Source organism: Muntiacus reevesi, chromosome 16 (assembly GCF_963930625.1).
Source record: "Muntiacus reevesi chromosome 16, mMunRee1.1, whole genome shotgun sequence".
Taxonomy (NCBI): domain Eukaryota; kingdom Metazoa; phylum Chordata; class Mammalia; order Artiodactyla; family Cervidae; genus Muntiacus; species Muntiacus reevesi.
In genome coordinates, this window is record NC_089264.1 from 32,810,537 (window position 1) to 32,831,819 (window position 21,283).

General features: G+C 34.8%; 1 protein-coding gene across 2 annotated transcripts in view; it reads right to left on the reverse strand.

The window, feature by feature from the left end:
- The window catches only part of CCSER1 (coiled-coil serine rich protein 1), a 1,376,611-nt gene that overhangs the window by 1,217,904 nt on the left and 137,424 nt on the right, over positions 1-21,283 (reverse strand). For both annotated transcript variants that reach the window (XM_065907287.1, XM_065907286.1), the window contains exons 2-3: positions 7,453-8,811; positions 2,274-2,458 (exon numbers count right to left, since the gene is read on the reverse strand). In XM_065907287.1, coding sequence (XP_065763359.1) covers positions 2,274-2,458; positions 7,453-8,770 — 1,503 coding nt within the window. In that variant the 5' untranslated portion in view covers positions 8,771-8,811. The remainder of the gene's footprint in view (positions 1-2,273; positions 2,459-7,452; positions 8,812-21,283) is intronic.

The window sequence follows — 21,283 nt, forward strand, 5'->3', positions numbered from 1 at the left end:
ACCCCAGAATTTGTGAGACCTGACGCCTCACAGACCTTCTGGGCTGCAGCTCACTTGTCATCTTTTTCCATCCTAGCTGTATCCTGTGCTATGAGGGAGCTAATACAATTACCTCTAAGACATTTCAGCTCACAAGTCCAAGCTCGCACCCTACCCTCCTACACACATCCCATTTCCACCCTCATGTGCAGGCTTCTACAGTTTATACCAGGCATCTGGAGTCTCAGCCACCCAGAAAGGGTTAAAGCTTTGGACGGCATATCACCTTGACCCCCTAGGATCTTTACCCTGTGTGGAAGGGGAACTATATGAGGATAGGGCAAAGCAGAATCCACTAAAGGGTCTGAGAGTAGCCCTGGCACAGGTGTGGTTTAAACAGGACATTTTCTAGGTGGCTAGAGGGTGAAGAAATAGTGTGAAATGATGATGTCAGAGGGTGTCCTTGTGATCAGCATTTTTCTTAGCTTGCGTATCACAGGGTCTTGTTCTAGAATAAAAATACCATATTTTCCATGGAAGTAAGGAAGACAGGTTTTAAGGGTCGCTATCCTGCTGTGCTTCTATTTGTCCTGAGAGTCTCAAGTGAAAACTTGTCCTCTCTGACTTATAACAACCATGCAGACCAAGTCTCCCTTCAAAACACAGACTCTTCAATAAGTGGTGCTGGGAAAACTAGAAAGATATATGTAGAAGAATGAAATTAAAACATTCTCTAACACCACATACAAAAACAAACTCAAAATTGATTAAAGACCTACATGTAAGACCAGATACTATAAAACTCCTAGAGTAAAATAGGCAGAGTACACTTTGACATACATCGCAGAAATATCTTTTTGGATCTGCCTCCTAGAGTAATGGAAATAAAAACAAAATAAACAAGTGGAACCTAATTAAATTTAAAAACTTATGCACAACCAGTGTTTTGCACAATCAGTTGTATCCAACTCTTTTTGCAACCCATGGACTGTCCACGGAATTCTCCAGCCAAGAATACTGGGATGAGTTGCCATTCCCTTCTTCAGGGGATCTTCCCAATCCAGGGATCGTACCCGAGTCTCCTGTATTGCAGGCAGATTCTTCACCCTCTGAGCCACCAGGGAAGGAAACCATAGACAAAACAAAAAAGCAACCTACAGACTGCAACAAAATATTTGCATATGATGATATGGACAAGGGATTATTTTCCCAAACATACAAAGAGTTCATATGGATGGCCAAGAGGCACATAAAAAGATGCTCAATGTCACTAATTATTAGAGAAACACATATCAAAACCACAATGAGATACCATCACATACTGGTCAGAATGGCCATCATTAAAAAGTCTACAAATAGTAATTGCCAGAGAAGGTGTGGAGAAAAGGAAAGCCTCCTACACTGTAGGTGGGAATGTAGGTTGGTACAGCCACTGTGGAAAATTATATGGAGGTTCCTCAGAAAATTAAAATAGAAATACCATATGACACATCAATTCCACTCACGGGCATATAGCCAGAGAAAATTTCAAATCAAAAGGTACATGCACGCCAATGTTCATAGCAGCACTATATATGATAGCCAAGACATGGAAGCAACCTAAAGTTTCCACTGACAGATAAATGAAGAAAGAAGATGTGGTGTGTGTGTTTGTGTGTGTGCATACATACATGTAACAGAATATTACTCAGCCATAAAAAATTAAATAATGCCATTTGAAGCAACATGGATATACCTTGGGATTATCATGTTAAGTGAATGAAGTAAGTCAGATAGAGAAAGACAAATATCATATGATATCACGTATATGAATACTCTTTAAAAAATGACATAAATGAACTTATTTACAAAACAGAAAAGGACCCACAGACATAGAATACAAACTTACGGTTACCAAAGGAGAAAGTGGTACAGAGGAGATGAGTTAGGCATTCTGGACTAACATATTCCCAATGCTATATGTAAAGTGTATAAATAAGGATCTACTGTATAGTACAGTAAACTATATTCAATATGTTGTAATAATCTATAATGGAAAAAATCTGAAAAAGTATATATGTGTGTGTGTGTGTGTGTGTGTGTGTGTGTGTGTATCTGAATCACCTTGCTATATACCTGAAACTAACATTATTTTGTAAATTAACTATATTTCAATTTTTAAAAATGGTTTAAAAAAAACACAACAAAAGTATGAGGTGTCTATTCTTCAGTCTCTTTTCATTTTGCAAGAGGCATGAACATGCCAGTAATATATGGGATTATTTTATTATACACAAGCATAGATATCTACTTACCATGCTGTTCATTTTTGAAGATGATGAACTTGCTCTTTGCTTCCTTAGACTATTAACTTCTTCTACATTTCCATCTTTTGGTTTCAAAATCATCCTGCTACTCCCTGCAGTCCCTTCTGATGAGGATCGCAGTCGCCTCTCTATAAATCTTCCTTCACGGTATGGACTGAGGCTACTGGCAAGAACTATTTAAACATAAATAAATAAAAATTAATATAAATGCTTAAAAGTAGTTTTTATGAAAGTTCCACTGAAAGCAAAAGGGAAACTCTTAGTGCCATTCAATAATTCTCAACCACAGAGAACTTCTTGAATTAGTAGTGGTAGTTTACTTAATTATGTAAATCACTTCGTAGCCCCCATATTTTGGAGTCATCCTTGACTTCTTTATACCTCACATAAATCGCATTAACAAGTCCCGTCCTTATCACCTTAAAATCATATACAGAATCTGATCATTTCTCACTGTCTCCCCCACTAACATGGCTGGCACAAACTCCATCCGTGCTTGTCTTGCTTACTGCAATACTTCTAAACAGTCTCTGGTGTCTGCCTAGTCCTACATGCCTCTCCCTGATCAACAAACAATCTATTTTCTACATGATAATCAGAATGATACACTTAAGTGAGACTGATCACGATAATTCCTCTAGTCAGAAAGCTGGTATGCTTCCAATGGGGCTACTGAATTCATCATGATATGGCCCTACTCTCCTCATTGGTCACTTGTTAATCATATCTATCGTATCTATATCCTCATCTTCTACTACCCCCACTGCTGGACCTCTCACTGTTTCTAGAACATTGCAAGCGTGCTCCAGCCTCAGATCCTTACCCCATAGCCTTTGAAACTGATATACTTTTATGGAATGTCTCTATGGCTTACTCCCTAATTTTTTCCAATATGTTACTTGGAGCAATACCTATTCACTATACTTAAAAATGGAAACTAAAACAAGAAACTATCAGAAAGAGAAATTAGGAAAGAAAACAATTACATCTACAGTTGCATCAAAATAATAAAATACCCAGGAATAAATTTAACCCAGGAGGTGAAAAACATATACACTGAAAGCTATAAAAGACACTGATGAAAGAAAATGATGAAAATAAAAATAGAGTTGTTTTATGTTCAGAAATTGGAAGAACTGATATTTTTTAACTGTCTGTACTACCCAAAGGGACCTATAGATTTGATGTAATTCCCTATCAAAAACCATGATGACATTTTTCACAATCCTAAAATTTGTACGGAACCACAGATGACTCCAGATAGCCAAAGCAATCTTGAGAAAGAAAGACAAAGCTGGAGACATTACAAGTCTTGATTTCAAACTATGTTACAAAGCTATAGTAATCAAAACAGTATGGAATTGGCATAGAAACAGACAGCTTAATGGATCAGAACAGAGAGCAAAGAAATAAAGCCATTCATATATGACAACTAATTTTTGACCAACAGCCCAATCATATATAATGAGGAAAAAAAAGACAGTCTCTTCAACAGAAAATGTTGGGGAAAATGAACAGTCATGTGCAGAAAGATGAAACTGGAATCTTACACCAAACACCAAAATCAATTCAAAATTTATTAATGACTTGAAAGTTAAGACCAGAAACTGCAAACCTCCTAGAAGTAAACATGGGAATAAGCTCTTTGACATTGATCTTGATAATGATGCTTTGGATTAGATATCAAAAACAAAGAAAATAAAAGCAAATACAGACAAGTAGGAATATTTCAAACAAAAAGTTTCTGCACAGAAAAGCAAATAATCAAGAAAAAAAGAAAAAGAAACAAAGACAACCAATTGGATGGGAGAAAATATGTGCAAATCATACATCCTGTAAGGGGTTAATAGTCAAATATACAAGAAAATCATATAACTTAATAACAAAAAAAAAATAGGCAAAGAACATAGGTAAACATTTTTTTCCCAAATAAGACATACAAATAGCCAACAGGTACATGAATAAAAGAGCTCAACATTCCTAATCATCTGTGAAATGCACACCAAAACCACAATGAGATGTTACCTCATTTTTGTTAAGATGGCTATTATCAAAAAGTCAAAAAGAGAACAAGTATTTTTGAGGAAGTGGAAAAAAGGGAACCCTTGTGCACTGTTGGTGGGAATATAAACTGGTGCAGTCACTCTGGAAAACTGTATGGAGGTTCTTCAACAAATTAAAAATAGAGCTACCATATAAGCCAGCAACCCTACTTCTGGTAATCTACCTACAGTCAACAAAATCATGATCACAAAGAGATCTCTGTACTCCCATATTCACAGCAGCATTATGCACAAAATGACCGATACTGTATGGTGTCACTTGTATATGGAAACTTTTTTTAAGAGCTGAACTCAAAGAAACAGCAGAAAAGTGGCTGTCGGGGGTTAGGAAGTGGGAGAAACAGAGAAAGACTGGCAAGAGAGTACAGACTTTCAATTATAAGATAAAGATCTGAGGATCTTAGTAACTTGAGGGAGGGGATCCTTTCACAATGTACACATATATCAAAAAAATAATTTCATTCACTTTAAACACATAATTTGTCAATTATACCTCAATAAAGCTAAAAAAAATGCAAACTACAATCCCACTCTCCACATCCTAATCTTTTATTCTGCTTTAAACCCATCCTCAGACATTATCACCATCTGACATTTATTTATTTCTATGTTAATTGAGTATTCCCACTGCAAAGTAAGCTTCATGAAGGGAAGAGTTCGTTTTGTTCATTTCTATATCCTGAATTCCTAAAAACAGTACCAAAACAAATATTTGTAAATGAATGAAACTGATTTGTTCAGGCTCACCTATGGGTTTAAAGACTTTTGGCTAGGACCTATTAACCCAACATAAGCTTGTTCTTTTTAGAAAATTTTTAGTCTAATAAATAAAGGTTAAATTGCCAGAGAGCTAACATCTCATTCACAATTCTGATATGAATGTACACCTAACACTTTCAGATATTTGTTACTTTTTTAAACATATTTCATAATAAATACAGAATAACTCTAGTGTTATGAAATTAAGCAACTCTTTCTTCTGCAAAATACATTTGTTTAAATGTCTTTAAGAGCTTTAAAATTCCAAATTATAAAATCTTTATGAACAGTAGATGAATATCTACCATTGATGCAAATGAAAGGTAGTATGAAACAAACTTTTCCTTTTTTACATTACCAGCTTATTTGCCTATATCCTTCTATTTTACAAGCTATAGATAATATGAATAATCACCTAATATCCAGGAACAGGTATCATGGTGTCAAATTCAGTGAAATTAATTTAATGTATTAAGTGGCTTGGAATTAGGATCTCAGTCAACAGATTAATAGCCAGCAAGATAATTGTTAGTCATTACCTAGTTTCCATAAAGATAATATTTACTTTATTCAGTTTGACATTGAGGTATAACTCATCATTTCTAAATAAGAATTAACCAGGATAATTACACTTTTACCCTTTTGCATGTTATTTCTTTTAAGAACTGCCTACATTCCAATCTGAGGTCCACCATTTGCTAAGAGTATGATTTCATAAAGTTATTTAACTTAATCCTAAACTTTAGTTACTAAATTCCACATAAATTTTTGGTTATTATTAAATAAAACAATGCATGGAAACTGCTTATCACATTTTGGGGCACATCAGTATCACCATTATCATTCTTATAATTATATTATAGTTAAAGAATTAAGCAAGTATCACCAAAAATACAAACAAGGCTACCAAGATCAAAAATTGAAAAAAGTAGGCAGATGTGTAAAAATGATCTTGTATCTAATGTGAAACAACTGAAAAATTAATTCATGCCTTTAAAACTTTAGAATTGCTATTCATGAACAGACTAAAGAAGTCAGATAAGCTTATAATTCTTGATATTATATAATACATAACTTCACTGATCACAAATTTTATTTAACATTTTAATATTACTCCTAATGTTTTTAAAAGAGGCTGGGTCATGATATGTACTACAACCTAGTCATTAAGAATCTGATCTTTGGATTTAAATAGTTTAATCTGACTATACCACTAGCCAGTTGTATAATCCCTCAGTCTCAGTTTTCTTATGTGTAAAATGGGGAACATACTAGTTAGTACCTATCTTATAGGAATTATATCATAAACAATGACTCATGAACTTAGTGGCTTTGGACACATTACTTAACCTATCTGTGCTCCCAATTACCTTGCCTGTACAGTCAGTTACAATAATAGTAATGATTTCAATCACTTCCAGATTGAATAAATTAATGTATTCAAAAAGACAGAAGAGTAAATGGGACATATTATTGAGAGAACAGTAAATGGACTTACTGTTGAAAGAACTATTAGTGTGAATGAAAGTGAAAGTGAAGTCGCTCAGTCTTGTCTGACTCTTTACGACCCCCTGGATTGCAGCCCACGGAATTTTCCAAGCAAGAATACTGGAGTGGGTTGCCATTTCCTTCTCCAGGGGATCTTCCTGACCCAGGGATCAAACCCGGGTCTCTGGCATTGCAGGCCGAGCCTTTACCTCTGTGCCACCAGGGAAGCCCTATTAATGTGAATAGTAGCAGCAAAAGCAGCAGCAGTAGTGGTAGTTGTAGTAATCACGGTGGAGAAAAAAGAATAAAAAATAATGAATACAGCCCATCCACAATTCTCTTGAAGTGAATTTTATACTGAAAAATAAAGTTTTTCTGTTAAATAACAGACTGCATTAAATCAACCTTCCCTCTCACTTTTTTGTGCCAAAACATGGATCCTATTTAATAATAAAAAGCTTTGCTAAAATACAAAATAAAATTTATACAAATTTATTTTATAATGGTTATTATTTAAGATATACCAATATTCTATCATGAACTATAAAAGATACTCGTTATTTTAAATAAAACCATATTGTAAATGAAATTAATTTCCTTCCACTTTCTTCTGAGGCAGAGAATCTGAATAGCACAACTAAGAAAAATGAGTAATATGGCTGAATTACATTTCAGCATGATACAAATGAAGTAAGTTAAAGTACAGAAATGATTTAAAGCAAATTATAAACAGGAAAGAATATTAGAGAGTGAAAACTAAGGAAAACATAGTTTCCATTCATGAGATGGAATAAGAAAATTGACTATAAGGAAAATTATAATTCATATCATTTATTATACAGAGAAAATCAGCATACCTTTGGCAGGATTTGCATCATATCCATATGAAGTTTTGTTTAAAACATGATGGTCACCAGAAGACGGTATTATCCTTGAATCTGAAATAGGATGGATCCCTTTCACACGTTCAGCTATTGCTTTATGGTGCTCATAAAACCCAAATTTCCTTGGGGAGCTTGTTGCCAGCACTGTCTCACCATTTTGTATTACCATATGCTCTTCTCTTGTATCAGTTGAGAGGTGAGTCTCTGAGCCACTCCCATTCATAACAGGTAGTTCAGTGATTTGCAATAACACTTCCTTCTGATTAGCAGCAGAGGTTTCCGGGAAAGAATTAGATTCAGTGCTACATCGACCTTCTAATCTGTATTTCCCAGGAGACCCAGCACAGGGAACGGTTCCCCTAAGGTCTCTTGTGGTCTTTGTAACAGCAGCAGGACTGGGAGAAATCTGAGAGGTAGAATCATTGTGGCCAAGGTTGTCACAGTGGGATGCCATACTTCCACTTTTAGGAAATGCATCCGCTTCAGACACAGAATCTTCAGTCAAGGCTAAGAACTCTGAAGGTGTCTGAGCTGTAGTAAGATCAGCAGAAAGCAATGGAGATTGTAAAGAGCTACCTGCCCGTTCTGTTACATCCACAGAACAAGATGGAGAAGCTCTTACTAATACAGGTTCCCGTTCTTGGTACTGTGTAATTTCCAATGAGAATTCAGATTGTTGTACCAATGAAATAGATTGGCTCTGTGGAACTGGCTTAGAAAATTTATAGTGAGATGAGAAAGATTTAGTAAGGAGCTTCTTTGTTGACTGCTTAACAGAATGGCGAGTCTGTTCTTCTGTGAACCCAGAATCATCCCCCTCACTTTTCCCAGAACTTAGGCAGTTTATGAAGACATTCTTGTTAGTCGAGTGTTCCTTTTCCCTTTCAAAATCCTCCGTCAAAGATCTTGTTATCTTCTTATTTCGGGAGGTGCTAAAACCAACAGAATGCCTTCCCCTGGCTTTAGTATGTTCTTCCAAACCCAGTTTTTGCATACTGCTCTGACCGGGTTGAGCACCATTTGAAATACTAAGGTTCTGGTTGGTAGGTTCTTGCTTAGGTTCACTCCCCTTCTTATGGTGAAAGCTGATGGACGGAGTACGGAAGAGGCTTCTGCGTTTACCTGTACTACCTGAGCTTGAGTTGGTGCTGGAAGGAGAGGAACTGTGGACACCGACCGTATTACTGGAGGAGGGTGAAGAAGGAAGGGAGTCGTGTTTTCTGCTAATACTCCTTCTGAAAATTGGCAACCGGGAGACCAGAGTAGATCGTCTTGATCCAGAGTCCCCCATTGGGACTCCAAGGCTTGTGCTGCGATAGCTAACTTAGTAACCTGAGAAAAGTTAAAACAAACAGAATAAATTAAAATAATTCAATTATAAATATGACATTTTAAAACAAAATATTGTTTTCTCATTCGTGACACAAAATTTGTGCTATACTAAAATAACAAATATTACAATTCTGATACTTAAGGAATTCTCTGAATCTCTTTGCAGCAAAATATCCAGTAATTTGTAGGGAAATTTTATACTGGTGCAAAAACTTCAAGATGACCAAGAATAATTAAAGTCTATTCAAAAGAGGACTGTATCAGAAGACCTAAGAACATTATTCAAGACCCAGCCTTACTGCTCACACTGGTTCTGTGATTTGGTAAATTGTTTATTCTTAACTTTTTATGTTTCTTTATTTAGATTTAGTAGGCATGTGACAAGCATGATCACTGTCTTCTGAGTAAAATCCCCACCACTGCCTGTTGGCCAGCACCAGATGAACCACAGGACTCAACAAGTAACTGACCCAAGCTTAACAGAATCACAGACCAGACTAAAGCATGACTTGATCCTAGAATCTCCACTCAAAGAAAAACCAACTGAGACATAGTCTTCCTCTTGGAGTTTGATTTAGGGAGTTTATAGAGATAATCAGTCTACTGGCAGAGGAAAGTAAACCACATCATAAAGGATCTAAAGAAGAGTTATACACAAGATAAAGTTATGAGGAAACCACAGTTATGAGTTAAAGAAAAGATGAATTTTTGAAAGTTAATTCAACTGGTAATGCTGAGTGAGCCTACATGCAGAGAAAAGTAAAAACACAGAAAATGTATAAACAAGATTAATGTCAGAGTACTGATGATGAAGACAAAAAAGAAGAGGAAGGAAAGGTGGCCGCTGCAGTTTATTAACTGTCATGCACCAGGTACTTGAAATAGATTATCTTTTTTTAATGCTTATAACTACAAAAGTAGCTCTTACTCTGGTCAATTTACAGCTGAAAGGTAAACTGCCTACATCACTCAGCTGATAAGTAGTAAAGCAGGACGAGAAAGCGAAGCTGGATCCAACCACAGGGTCAGTTCATAACAAGCATGATATACACTGCTTTCATGAAAGTAAAAAGCCAAGAGCTTACGCTGCAGAAGGCCTATATGTCCCTACTTACAGAAATTCCTAGTGGTATGGTAGATCTTTCTCTGACAGCGACTACCATTTTTCTTTCCTTTTCATAATGTGACATTATGTGGTTTATATTTTGTTTTGTTTTGATGTGATTCTAAATTTCAGTTAATTCCTTAACCATAATGTGCACACCCCCACTTTGTCAATTTGAATCATATTGTTTTGCTTTGCTGTTTATTGCAACCAAAACTAACAATAATAAATACTACATAAAATGACAAGCCCTCCACTTTATCATCCTTACAGAGACGAAACTGATCAAGTACACACTTTCATGGCCTTGAAGAAGTGCATGAAAAAAACAGAAAATATGTTCTCTGTCAGACATGCATTCTTAAATAATTGATATCTTGTTCTAAATGATATAAAATCAATTTGCCCTCCATGATTTTTATCGGATGATCTTTAACTGCACTCACTAAATGTGAATTTAACTCAAACTATGTGCGAACTGCTTCTAAAACATTTAAGTATTCTCGCAAGGCTTTGGCTGAAGAAAGCTTAAAATACAAAGATTTTCATTTGCAAGGTCTTCAACAAATTAAAACTATCTCATTGTCCTCTCAGCTTATATATTCCGAAATGGATGCAAAAAATAATACAATTTTTTTTACATTTTCACTGTTAATAATGCTGTAATGAATATCATTCTCAGCTGTTTTTTTTTATTTATATGCAAGATTTATTTCCATTCAATGCCCAGTGAATAACTTTGCTCTAATTAGAGCATTATCAACCATAATGATTTGCAGCTGGTGGTGAACCTAGGGATTTCAATGCTTTAGTGTCAAGATATTTAACCATTATGTTTCAAATATCTTCAGAATTCACATATATTAAAATGTTTCTAAATCTTTTTTCAGTAATTCTTGCAGTTCTATCAGCAATTAAAAGAGTGAATAAATCCCATATCTCTTAGGCAAGTATTCAAATGATTTATTTAATAATGAAAAACTTTCAGAAAAAAGAATTACAACAAATACACCTCTTTTTAAATTCTTAGTGAAAATAACCAGACTTAATTTCTTTAAGTAAAAACATCATAGACAAATAGAGATATTTATCCATTGAATGGGATGACATGGAGTAGATATAAAATATATTAGAGATAAAAATCCCTTATGTTTCACTTTATCTGCTGATAGTCACTTAAATGAAGTTCTTCATTCCAGCTAAATTGGAGAAAGACAAAACTATCTGTAAGGTTGGGATTATCCATACTCTTTAGAAAGACTCGTTAAAGTCTGGATGCTGTCTATGTCTCCAGATTCATTATTACCCTCCTCATATTTCATTCTCCAACTGCACTGATTACCACTTGCCATTTTCTGTTCACTTTCACCATCAGACATTAGCAGATGTGGGTCCATCTACTTCCAATGTCGGTTGAGCAACTCTGATAGTAAAATTTCTATTTCTACAACATGGTCCCTCCCAGAATGTCGTCTCTGATCCCCACCTTGTGCTGTCTTTCATTCTGGACTTAGTACTTATCCTAAATGCATCCTCAAGGTTAAACTTTCATAGCAAACATCTGCTTATCTATCTGACTTTACTATTTTACCTTAGGTTTCTTAATGGCAAAGGCCACTTCTGCTCCGAGACCCCAGTACCTAATACACAATCAATGCCTACAGAGTAAATGGATGTCAAAAAGTGAAATTTTAACTTGAACACATCAGTATCTCAAACACAAACAAGCATATTTTCTCTCTCACTACCAAAAATAAATGCTACAATTTGAGTTTAATTATGTTGAATTCCAACTTTCAGAGTCATGAATTAATCTGAAAGCCTTTCAAACTGTAAAATCAATGATCTACATTTTGCTTACATTTGAAGATAATGCTAACAAGCTGAATAACACATCATCAAATCAAGTTTGACTTTTCATGAAAGATAAAAAGACAAATGCATGGTACTTTTATTTTTACTATAAATTTACTACAATTATAACTATTTTAATTCTTTAGCAAATCTTACACATATTTTTGATGTTTTTATAAATTTCCAAACAGACAAAATGTATTTTCTCAATTCTCATCTAATTTGTCTTAGCTTAGAAGTCAGTCACTTTGATTATAACAGGTTTAAAAAATACATAGGTTGAATTAGACCTGCTCATTGTCCAAGGACCTTTATTATCATAAACATTTTCTTTGAAAATACAAATTCTTCATGAAAGATTATCTTCTAAATATCTTCTAAATAAACAAGTTGCCCTGATGTATAGAAACACCACCTTCAAAAATGCAGACTGACTATATTAAAAGTGGTATGAAACTCAGTTCTACCTCCACTGAAGAAATAATATCCTTTGTTCTTGAGCAACACAATTTAGCAAAAAGCTCCCAGAAAGTACTTTATTCAGTGATCTCTACAACCTTAGCAAATACTATTATTATCCTTAATAGAACACAACTTACACAGTTGATCTATTCCAAATAAACTGGAGCTAAATTTCTTATTTGGCATGGTTGAGAAGAAAGTGAATTCCATTTCAAGAGGTTATATAAATCATTAATATGTTACCTATTTAAAATTAGAGTTAAAGCAAAATACATTAAAAAATAAGATATGCTGAGAAATTATACTTTTCTTCCATAATTCCAAAGGCATTAACCAAAGACATAAAATAACCTTGTAAGTTTTCACAGCTATCACCTTGGAACCTGGGTGCCATACGCACAAACAGGTATGCCTATCTGTGCAAGTAAAAGAAATAGAACAAAATCCCTTCATCATTTCTTCCCTGTAATTTTCTATTTTCCTAGAATTTAGACAGTCCTAATATTATTCAACTATGAGCCAATGATGATGAAGGGACCCAAAGTCCACATATGAGATAATACCGAGCATCCTTTTCCTCTCTCCCAAAGTAGTAGTATATGACTGCAAAAGCGAGACTACACAAAGAGCCTTTTATACAGACATGTGATCAGCATAACAAAATGGGTTTCTAGCCCTAAGTCTGCCACTTACTAGTAGTGAGAACTAGAACACAGATAATGATGATTGTACAGTGATTCGTCTTCAAGGATGGAAGGTGTAACAACAGAAAGACACATAACACTCTGCTTGGCACAGGGTAAATTTGGACCTTCTTTTTTTAATGAAATGCATCCAAGCAAGTGGTACCTGACAGTACAGCACACAGAGTAATTATGGAAATAAGCTACTCATCAAGATCTACCCCAATTACTCAATTTAAAAAACCATCTAAAAATCCAGGGGGAGGTGTATAAATTGAGGTCAGTATTCTTACCCCTTGTGATACACCTTCCTAAAGTATACATTTTTATTACAATTTAAAAATAAAACCAATATTTGAAATGTGTGTGGGGAGTGTTGCATAAGTTAAGTATGATCCTAGCTCTATCTTTTCTCAAAAAGGACATCAGAAAATAACCAGGTAGAGCCTAAATGACCACACTGAAAAGAAATCAATGATACATGGTGAAAATGGAAAAAAAGAAAATTCACAGAAGTCAAATACTCACTAGGCAATAACTTTCAACATTAAGAAAACAATGACAGAAAACAAATCATACATAAATATATCAAAGGACACATCAATTTTCACCAAAATTAAATATATAATAGCTTGAATAAATGTCCAAGTCAATCTTATCTAATGATGTTATTTTGGTGCACATTTAAATGAGGCCTGATAGGTGTTATGGCTTAGCTGGAAAGGCCGCCAGCTCAGATTTTATTACAAAGTTCATGCAATTTACACCTCAATCTCTTTTTTTCCTTAATTGAAGTAGAGTTGATTTGTAATATTGTGTTAGTTTCCAGTGTACAGTAAAGTAACGCAAAGAAACTCACACTTCTGTATACATTATTACAAGATATTAAATTATTACAAGATACTGAATATTGTTCCCAATGTTTTACAGTAGGTCTCTATTTTATATATAGTAGTGTATATCTGTTAATCTCATATTCCTAATTTTACTTTAACTATGGTGTAATCTATTTTTAAATGTAGTTCTAAACTGTTTATTATTTTTTTAATGAATGGGGAACTAATGCAGGTTTCTGTAACACATAAATCCTCATACACATGGACAAAGGCCACTACAACCAGCAGGTTTGATGAGGACAACACAAGATACATTGAAGGATGACCGATCAAAACCAAATGGGTTATTTGACTGGTAACAGGGAAGAGAATGAGAATGTCAGCCAAAGATAGCGAGAGTTAGAAATGGTATAACTGATTGAATACGTTTAATTAGCGATTTATTAAATTTGCATATAATTTAGCCACTTGAATACAGCAGTAAGTCATTTTCAACAATAAACAAGAAAAATAACGCAAACAAGCAATTGCTTACATCAGAAATGCTTGTTTATATCAAAATGATTTGATACTAAAAATAGCATGTGAGCAGAGATAGATTGCCCCTAGTTGGACCTATAAATCAATAAATCAATATCCTAGGTAGAAAGTGGTGCTCAATTACATAGTAATAGAAACTGTTACAATAGGGAAGGAGAATACATTTCAAAGAGATTATTCTAGCAGGATTTAGGGAAGCAGATGTGTTCCTTGTCTGAATTAATAGTAGGACAGGGACCATAATACATATTTAGAAAGACATGTTATCTTGAAACCTAGCCAGATATAATCTTAATTCTTCATCACCCAGAAGAGATAACAGAGAGAAAAGAGAAACATACAGAGAAAGAATAGATATTGACCAGAGATTAGACAGAATTTAGTAGTGAAAGAAGAAAAAACTCTAAGTCATATCTACAAATGATTCAGGCTTAAGTAAATAATGAGCCTATATTGATACTTAATGCTACAGTTTATGTTCTGAGATTTATACACAATTTTTGAATGTGTACTGTTAAGAAAGCAGACTCTCGTGCAAGAATATCTCAATCTGAATTCAGCACTACATACAAGAGCTGTGGGACTTTAGAGTGATTTTAAAAGTTATTTAAACTCTCTGAGGCTTCATGATGATAATAATTGCAATTGTCCTAAAGAATTGTGATAATCTAATAAGCAACACCAAAAAAGCACTTAGAACAGGGTCTAGGATATGATAAATGTTTAATAACTATAAATTATCAAGAAAAATTAACCATACTTATATTATTTCACAGTCAAATATATTTTAATTTAGCTTAAAATCTCCCCAACCTCTCTCAGCTGGAAGTTCTAATTCTGTCTACCAGAAGACACTCTCATTTCTAATCAAGATAGAAAGGAAGGTGAGAGGCCAGATACCCATATGTCAATGGGCTTGTGGCTTGGAATTAACACACACACACACACACACACATACACACACACACACAATTGAGTTCAATTATTTAGTATTATTTTTTTCATTTTCAACAAAATAATCTAGACTTAAGCAAATAATTGACAATATTTTGAATTTTCAAAGACTGCCTCAGATTCTGAAAGTGATTCTCTAAAACTGAACTTGATAAATTTGCTGAGCAATGACAATAACATAATAAATATGCAACTTTAAAGAGGAGAGCACACATCTAAAAGTATATATGCTTGTTAATAAAGAAAATTTTATTCTTATTTCTAACACTGCAGAATGAAATTTGGTCTTAAAATATTATTTTGGGGAAAAATTACTTACAATCTCCTAGATAAGGTTTCCTAGAAGCAGAGCCTAAGCAAGGAATTCTTGTTCAAGCAAATCACTAGAGAATTACTCTCAGCAGAAGGTAAGGAAAGAAAGCATGAGAGGTCAGGGGTAAAGCTAATCAAGGATGTGGCTGACAATGGCATCTAGCTTGAGATGAACTGCTTGGAACCGGGAACACTTACTGACACCTTGACCCAGTGGCAGTTCTTTTGGTCTTTTGTATCCTATGCCAGTCAACCAACTGTAGATCTCTCTAAGGACTGGGAAAATATTTGAAACATATAAAACAGGTAAAGAATTGTTATCTGGAATATTTAAAGAATTTTTATAAATCAGTAAGAAAAAGACAATTCAAACAGAAAAATAAATGGGCACAGAATATGAACATGAAATCCCAGAAGAAATAGAAATTATATATATATTCACTATAAAAATACATATAAAAACATATTCAAGCTCATTCGTAATTACAGAATATAGAATGAGCTCCTACAAGCCAGCAAGAAACAGACAGCACATAGGAAAAAAATAGGAATTTCATGGAAGAGGAAACGCAAAGCACTAATCAACATATGAACAGATATTCAACTCCATTATTAATCAAGAAAACCACAGATACTATTTCTCACCCATAACATTTCAATACTAAATAACATAAAATTTGAATGAAAGAAGTTGTACTTATAGACACTTAAAAAGGAGTCCAAATTAAGATCATTGTAGAAAATTATGAATCAAAATACCAAGCTAAGTAATTTCACTTCTTAGCATTTACTCAAGAATAATACTCACATATCTGCACAAAGAAACATAAGAAAACATGTATAGAAACATCCAATATGCATTAATAATAGCTAAAAATAAATGTCCAGTAGTAGGAGACTTAAAAAATAACATATAGTATTATCTACTCCACAGTATAATAGACAAGAGCTAAACATATAAGGTAAAAGATATGATCTGACAAAAAAACTCCCAAGGCATTTAATTAATAAAATCTAGTACTTAAGTGATATGCTATATACATTTTATGTAAATAACAAACATATTATGAAAATTTCTAGACAATAAATATTCTATAGACTCATATGTATGTAAATGCATAGGAAAAAATCTGGAAGGATGTACTTCAAAGTGTAAACCAGAATTATCCCTGAAGAGAGCCTCTGTATGGTGGTTATCATCAGTGGGCCATTAATGTAACATGCATTATGAAGTTTTAACAATGAAAATGAATTCATGAATTACTGACACTTTTATAGTTAAAATGTACAAAATTCAATTTGAAACTGTATAAAAATATATGGCCTATCAAACTTTCATAATGCTAAAGGGTATAGGAATGTAAATGTGTTTAATTCAAAAGGTATAAAAAATTAATAATAATAGCTGCCTCTGAAACAGAATAAACGTGTAGAAAATGATTTTTATAAAAATAATTTGACAATGTTGTGAAGTAATTAGCCTCCAACTAATAAAAATTTAAAAAAAGAAATTAAAAAAAAAAATAATAATTTGACCAAATGTGACATACACAAAAATCAAACTCTGAGAGTTTAATAATCTAATCAAATATTTTATATTTAACACCAAGTATTTAAATAAATGAGACCTCCCAAAGTACTAAGAATTCCTACATTAATATAAAGACTTTGTATTTTTCATGAACCTATATTTTTAACACTGAAATTATATTTTATGTGACAATCAGTCCAAAGTGTATATTTATAAGTTGAAATTTACTTTTCTAAAACTTAAAATTCTATTTCATTTCACATATGGAAAACTACTTCTATCTTTTTAAAAAAAAACTCATTATTCCTTTGTCATCTGATAATTAATATAAATGTTGTCAGTGATAGTTCAGATACAAATGATGTTCTAGGTCTTAGATAATCTTCTTAATGTTTCAGTATTTTCATAGTACAAATAATAAACCACCACAGATTATACGGCTGGCTAATAAATTTGAGTTATATGACTTGGAAACATGTGACATTATGACTTTTTCTCATTAATAATAAATTAATGCTATTATAAAATTCTTTCCAAGGCTAGGAAAAGAACCATATAAGTATATATATATAAATATAAAGTGGTTTATATTTCCTTGGATCACATGCATGCTTCAATTAGACATTTTAAAAAATAGCTTATTTGCTTTCTAAATATTAAAATAAGTGGATTTGCTTCATATTTTAATTTTTTTACCAGAAAGGTAATGGCCAAGTTCATAACAACCTGCAGTTGTGTAAATATACCAGCAGAGGGTGGAAAAGATCTTTCTTGTCTGTAATGAAGTCTTTTTTTTTTTTTTTTTTTTTCTCTTTTAACTTTCAAAACCAATTTAAGATTTATTGGGCAGGTAACTACAAAAATATCACCAAGTATTTTATGTAAGTGAAAAAGTCTCCAAGTGTGCTTTCAAATTAAATCTTTTTTCAAACAGTTACTATCATTCAAACGGTGGGATAACAGGGCAGCTGTAGCACTAGGAGGTCAGTGTTGGCATAAGTCCTTTTTGGAGGTCATCAGTAGCCCGACATCAGACCAAACAACTGACAGAGAGGGAGCAGAGCCCCACCCCTCAGCAGACAACTGAATTAAAGGTTTACTGACTTGAGAGTCCCTTGGACTGCAAGGAGATCCAACCAGTCCATCCTGAAGGAGATCAGTCCTGGGTGTTCATTGGAAAGACTGATGCTGAAGCTGAAACTCCAATACTTTGGCCACCTCATGCCAAGACTTCATTGGAGAAGACCCTGATGCCGGGAGGGATTCGGGGCAGGAGGAGAAGGGGACGACAGAGGATGAGATGGCTGGATGGCATTACCGACTCGATGGACATGGGTTTGAGTAAACTCCGGGAGTTTGTGATGGACAGGGAGGCCTGGCTTGCTGCGATTCATGGGGTCGCAAAGAGTCAGACACGACTGAGCGACTGAACTGAACTGACAATGGCCCTGACCACCAGATCAAGATTCAGTTTTCCCTGCAACCAGTCCTTCCTATCAGGAAGAAGGAACTATAATCCCACAGCCTCCAGAACAAAGACCACATCGCAGAAAGATAACCAAAATGATCACATGGATCACAGCTCTGTGTAACTCAAGGAAGTTATGAGCCATGCTGTGCAAGGCCATCCAAGACCAACAGGTGGAGAGGTCTGACAAAATGCGGTCCATTGGAGAAAGCAATGCCAAACCACCTCAGTACTCTTGCCTCGAGAACCCAATGAAGAGTATGAAAAGGCAAAGAAGATATGTCACAGGAAGAAGCACCCCCAAGGTCAGAAGATGCGCAATATGATACTGAGGAGGAGCAGAGAGCAAGTACTAATAGCTCCAGAAAGAATGAAGCAGCTGGACCAAAGTGGATATGTCGCTCATTTGTGGATGTGTCTGGTGGTAAAAATGAAGTCCGATGCCGTAAAGAGCAATACTGCATATGAACCTGGAATGTTAGGTCCGTGAATTAAGGTAAATTAGACATGGTGAAGCAAGAGATGGCAAAAGTGAATATCAACATTTTAGGAATCACTGAATTAAAATGAACTGGAAGGAGCAAAATTAATTCAAAATTATATATACTACAGTGGGCAAAAAAAACCTTAGAAGAAGTGGAATAGCCCTCATAGTCAACAAAAGAGTCTGAAATGTGCTACTTGGGTGCAATCTCAAAAAGGACAGAATGATCTAGGTTTATTTTCAAGGTAAACCATTCAACATCACAGTAATCCAAGTCTATGTCCCAATCACTAATGCCAAAGAAGCTGAGGTTGAACAGTTCCATGAAGATGTACAACACCTTCTAGAACTAACACCAAAAACAGATGTTTTGTTCATCGTAGGGGATTGGAATTCAAAAGTAGAAAGTCAAGAGATACCTGGAGTAACAGGCAAGTTTGGCCTTGGAGGACAAAATGAAGCTTCAGAAAAAAGGCTACCAGAGTTTTTTCACAAGAACACATTGGTCATAGCAAACATGTTTTTTTAACAACACACTCTACACATGGACAACTCTACACATGGACATCATCAAGTATATGTGTGTGTTAGTCGCTCAGTCGTGTCTGACTCTCTGCGACCCCATGGACTGTAGCCCTCCAGGCTCCTCTGTCCATCATCAACTGATAAACACCAAAATCACACTGATTATATTCTTTGCAGCCAAAGATGGGGAAAGCTTTATATAGTCAGCAAAAACAAGACCTGGAGCAGACTGTGGCTCAGATCATGAAGTACTTACTACAAAATTCAGACTTAAATTCAAGAAAGCATGGAAAACCACTAGGCCATCCAGGAGTGACCTAAATCAAATGACCTTATAATTATACAGTGGAAGTGATGAATAGATTCAAGTGATAAGATCTCATAGATAGACTATGTGAAGAACTATGGAGGTTTGTAACATTGTACAGGAGGTGATAACCAAAACCATAACCAAGAAAAAGAAATGAAAGAAAGTAAAGTGGTAGCCTGAGGAGGCCTTACAAATAGTTGAGAAAAGAAAAGAAGTAAAAGGCAAAGGAGAATGGGAAAGATATACCCAACTGATGTACAGGTTCAGAGAACAGCAAAGTGAGATAAGAAAGCCTTCTTAAGTGAACAACACAAAGAAAGAGAGGAAAACAGCAGAATGTCAAAGACTACAGATCTCTTGGAAAAAATCAGAGATACCAATGGACCATTTCATGCAATGATTAGCAAAATAAAGGACAGAACATCAAGGACTTAACAGAAGCAGAAGATGTTAAGAAGAGGTGGCAAGAAAACACAGAACTCTGCAAAAAAAATGTCCTACTGACCCAGATAAACACAATGTTGAGGCCACTGACCTAGAGCCAGACATCCTGGAATGCAAAGTCAAGTGGTTCTCAAGAAGCAAACAAACCTAGTACAGATGATGGAATACTAGCTGACCTATTTAAAGTCCTAAAAGATGATGCTGTTAAAAGTCCTGCACCATATTCCAGCCAAAGATGGAGAAGCTTTATACACTCAGCAAAAACAAGACTGGGAGCTGACTGTGGATCAGATCATGAACTCCTTATTGCCAAATTCAGACTTAAATTGAAGAAAGTAGGAAAACCACTAGACCATTCAGGTATGACCTAAATCAAATCGCTTACGATTATACAGTGGAAGTGACAAATAGATTCACGAGATTAGAACTGATAGCCTGAAGAACTGTGGACGGAAGTGACAAATAGATTCATGAGATTAGAACTGATAGCCTGAAGAACTATGGACGGAGGTACAGGGGGCAGTGATCAAGACCATCCCCAAGAAAAAGAAATGCAAAAAGGCAAAATGGTTGTCTAAGGAGGCCTTTCAAATAGCTGAGAAAAGAAAAGGTAAAGGCAAAGGAGAAAGGAAAAGATATTCCCATTTGAACGCAGAGTTCCAAAGAATAGCAAGGAAAGATAAGAAGGCCTTCCTCAGTGATCATTGCAAAGGAATAGAGGAAAACAGCAGAATGGAAAAGACTAGAGATCTCTTCAAGAAAATTAGAGATACCAAGGGAACATTTCATGCAAAGATGGACTCAGTAAAGGGCAGAAATGGTATGAACCTAACAGAAGCAGAAGATATTAAGATGAGGTGGCAAGAATACACAGAAGAACTATACAGAAAAGATCTTCATGACCCAGATAACCACGATGGTGTGATCACTCACCTGGAGATAGACAACCTAGAATGCAAAGTCA